Source organism: Aplysia californica, unplaced genomic scaffold, assembly GCF_000002075.1.
Source record: "Aplysia californica isolate F4 #8 unplaced genomic scaffold, AplCal3.0 scaffold00091, whole genome shotgun sequence".
NCBI classification, from domain to species: domain Eukaryota; kingdom Metazoa; phylum Mollusca; class Gastropoda; order Aplysiida; family Aplysiidae; genus Aplysia; species Aplysia californica.
Window position 1 is genome coordinate 315413 of NW_004797361.1, and position 2108 is coordinate 317520.

General features: G+C 42.6%; 1 protein-coding gene across 1 annotated transcript in view; it reads left to right on the plus strand.

The window, feature by feature from the left end:
• Nucleotides 1-1079: 1079 nt before the first annotated feature.
• LOC101846493 overlaps nt 1080-2108 on the plus strand; it is a gene marked incomplete at its 5' end in the record, with an annotated part of 17878 nt that continues 16849 nt past the window's right edge. Inside the window, 1 exon segment of the mRNA XM_013080561.2 lies at nt 1080-1548. Within this exon segment, the coding sequence (XP_012936015.1) occupies nt 1080-1548 (469 nt within the window).

Here is a 2108-nt window from a genome sequence, read left to right on the forward strand (position 1 = left end):
ACACACACACACACACACACACACACACACACACAGGGCCCTGAGACAGGAAACGTGGCCAACCCCACTGACGCTGCAAGAGAAGCTATACGGGCCGACAGATGAACTGAGCAGGACGGCCCAATTTATGACAGATACCAGACTTCAAGTGTGATGTGATCGAGAAGAAGAAGAAGAAGGTGGTAAACTTTGATTCATCAAATTGATCACCTGTGACCTTCCTATCACCTGTGACCTTCCTATCGTTGGCCAAATGTGTGTGAGAAGCGGGAAATGCTGTGAACAATCCCATTTTCCGTGTGACAGAGATTTATAGTATTTTTTATAAATTTATGAAGAAAAGTTTTTTATCTTGTCTTAATTGTTGTGGAAAAATATGATAAAGTACAGAGAAATTGATACCAACTGCTGTGCAAAGTTTGGGTGACATTGATCCTCACGTTAAAGAGACATTGGAGGATAAGTTGTGCCATGAGTTTTTGACCGCCCTAAATTACTGTTGTTGGAGGTGGATCTTTCTCTTGTTCTCTAATATTTCTCTGATAGTTGAAATACTTTTTGGTTTTGTGTAAAAAGAAGCTGAAATAATCAACACAATTGAGGGCATTTAGTGCTGGGAGAAAAAACCACCCAAGGTGAACGGACAAATACAAGAGGATTAAAGAAACAGTAGAACCTATCAGAGGTGCCCTCCAACCATACAACCATCAACTTTGTATTTTATCCTCCAGCCATCAGTTTTGTATTTTATCCTCCAACCATCAGTTTTGTATTTTATCCTCCAGCCATCAGTTTTGTATTTTATCCTCCAACCATCAGTTTTGTATTTTATCCTCCAACCATCAGTTTTGTATTTTATCCTCCAACCATCAGTTTTGTATTTTATCCTCCAACCATCAGTTTTGTATTTTATCCTCCAACCATCAGTTTTGTATTTTATCCTCCAACCATCAGTTTTGTATTTTATCCTCCAACCATCAGTTTTGTATTTTAACCATTCTAAAGGTTAAGGAAGTAATACAGACTTTTACTATTACCCTGCTGTAAGTTTTATTTTCCTGTAATGTTTCTCGCGACAGGACACGCTCACGCTCAAGGTCACCTTCAAGTGAAGACTCCCGACCCAGTTCTCGGGAAAGTCGCCATTCGGTCAAGGAGCAGAAGCAAACGAGGTCAAGGTCAAATTCTCCCAGTGATGGTTACGAGAGCAAAGGCGACTCGCAGGATGAGTCGGGGAAAAGTTGGCGTCGGGAGTCGCATAGAGAGCGCCAGACGGACAAACTGACTACGGTGAAGGAAGAAGAAAAGGCACAGAGGAGGGCGGGAGATACCTCTCCCACACTGAGCGAGGTGGAGTCTGAGGGGAAACGCTCGGAGAAATCCCCCCAGGGGAGCTCTGCACCAGGGTCAAGGTCGTCTACGCCGAGGAACGACAGCGGCGACAGAAACAAGGAGAGTGTTCGGTCCCAGACCTCTAGGAGCAGCGAGCTGGAGAGACTGAAGCAGGAGCTTCTTCATCAACAAGCCAGACAGGAGAGGCAGAAGAAAGTGAGTAACTCCCAGGAACTGACGGGTCAGCACTTTGTGGCAAATGACTTACCGTGGTCCTTGGGAGCAAACTAATCAGTTTATCCACCTGAAAATTCTCCATTTTATATGCTCAGTCGATGATAGGTCTTAAGATTATAGTGTAAAGCGCATAGAGCCTGCTGTTGAGCGGGGATATGCGCTATACAAATGCTGTTTATTATTATTATTAGTATTATTATTATTATTATTATTATTATTATTATTATTATTATTATTACTGACTTGAAATGTTCTGAAAACTTAAGAAAGAAAGACGAACAAGCTGCCAAGAACCAGATTGTTGCGTGATGATTGGCCTACCAAAGTAGTTTTTTGCTTCTGTAGAATTTCCTCTGCTGGGATAAAAAGGTCGTATTGCACGGGGACATTATCTCGTGTACACATATGTGTTGTCGTTGTAAGATTGTCTCCCGTGCTGTGTACACATGTGTGTTGTCGTTGTAAGATTGTCTCCCGTGCTGTGTACACATGTGTGTTGTCGTTGTAAGATTGTCTCCCGTGCTGTGTACACATGTGTG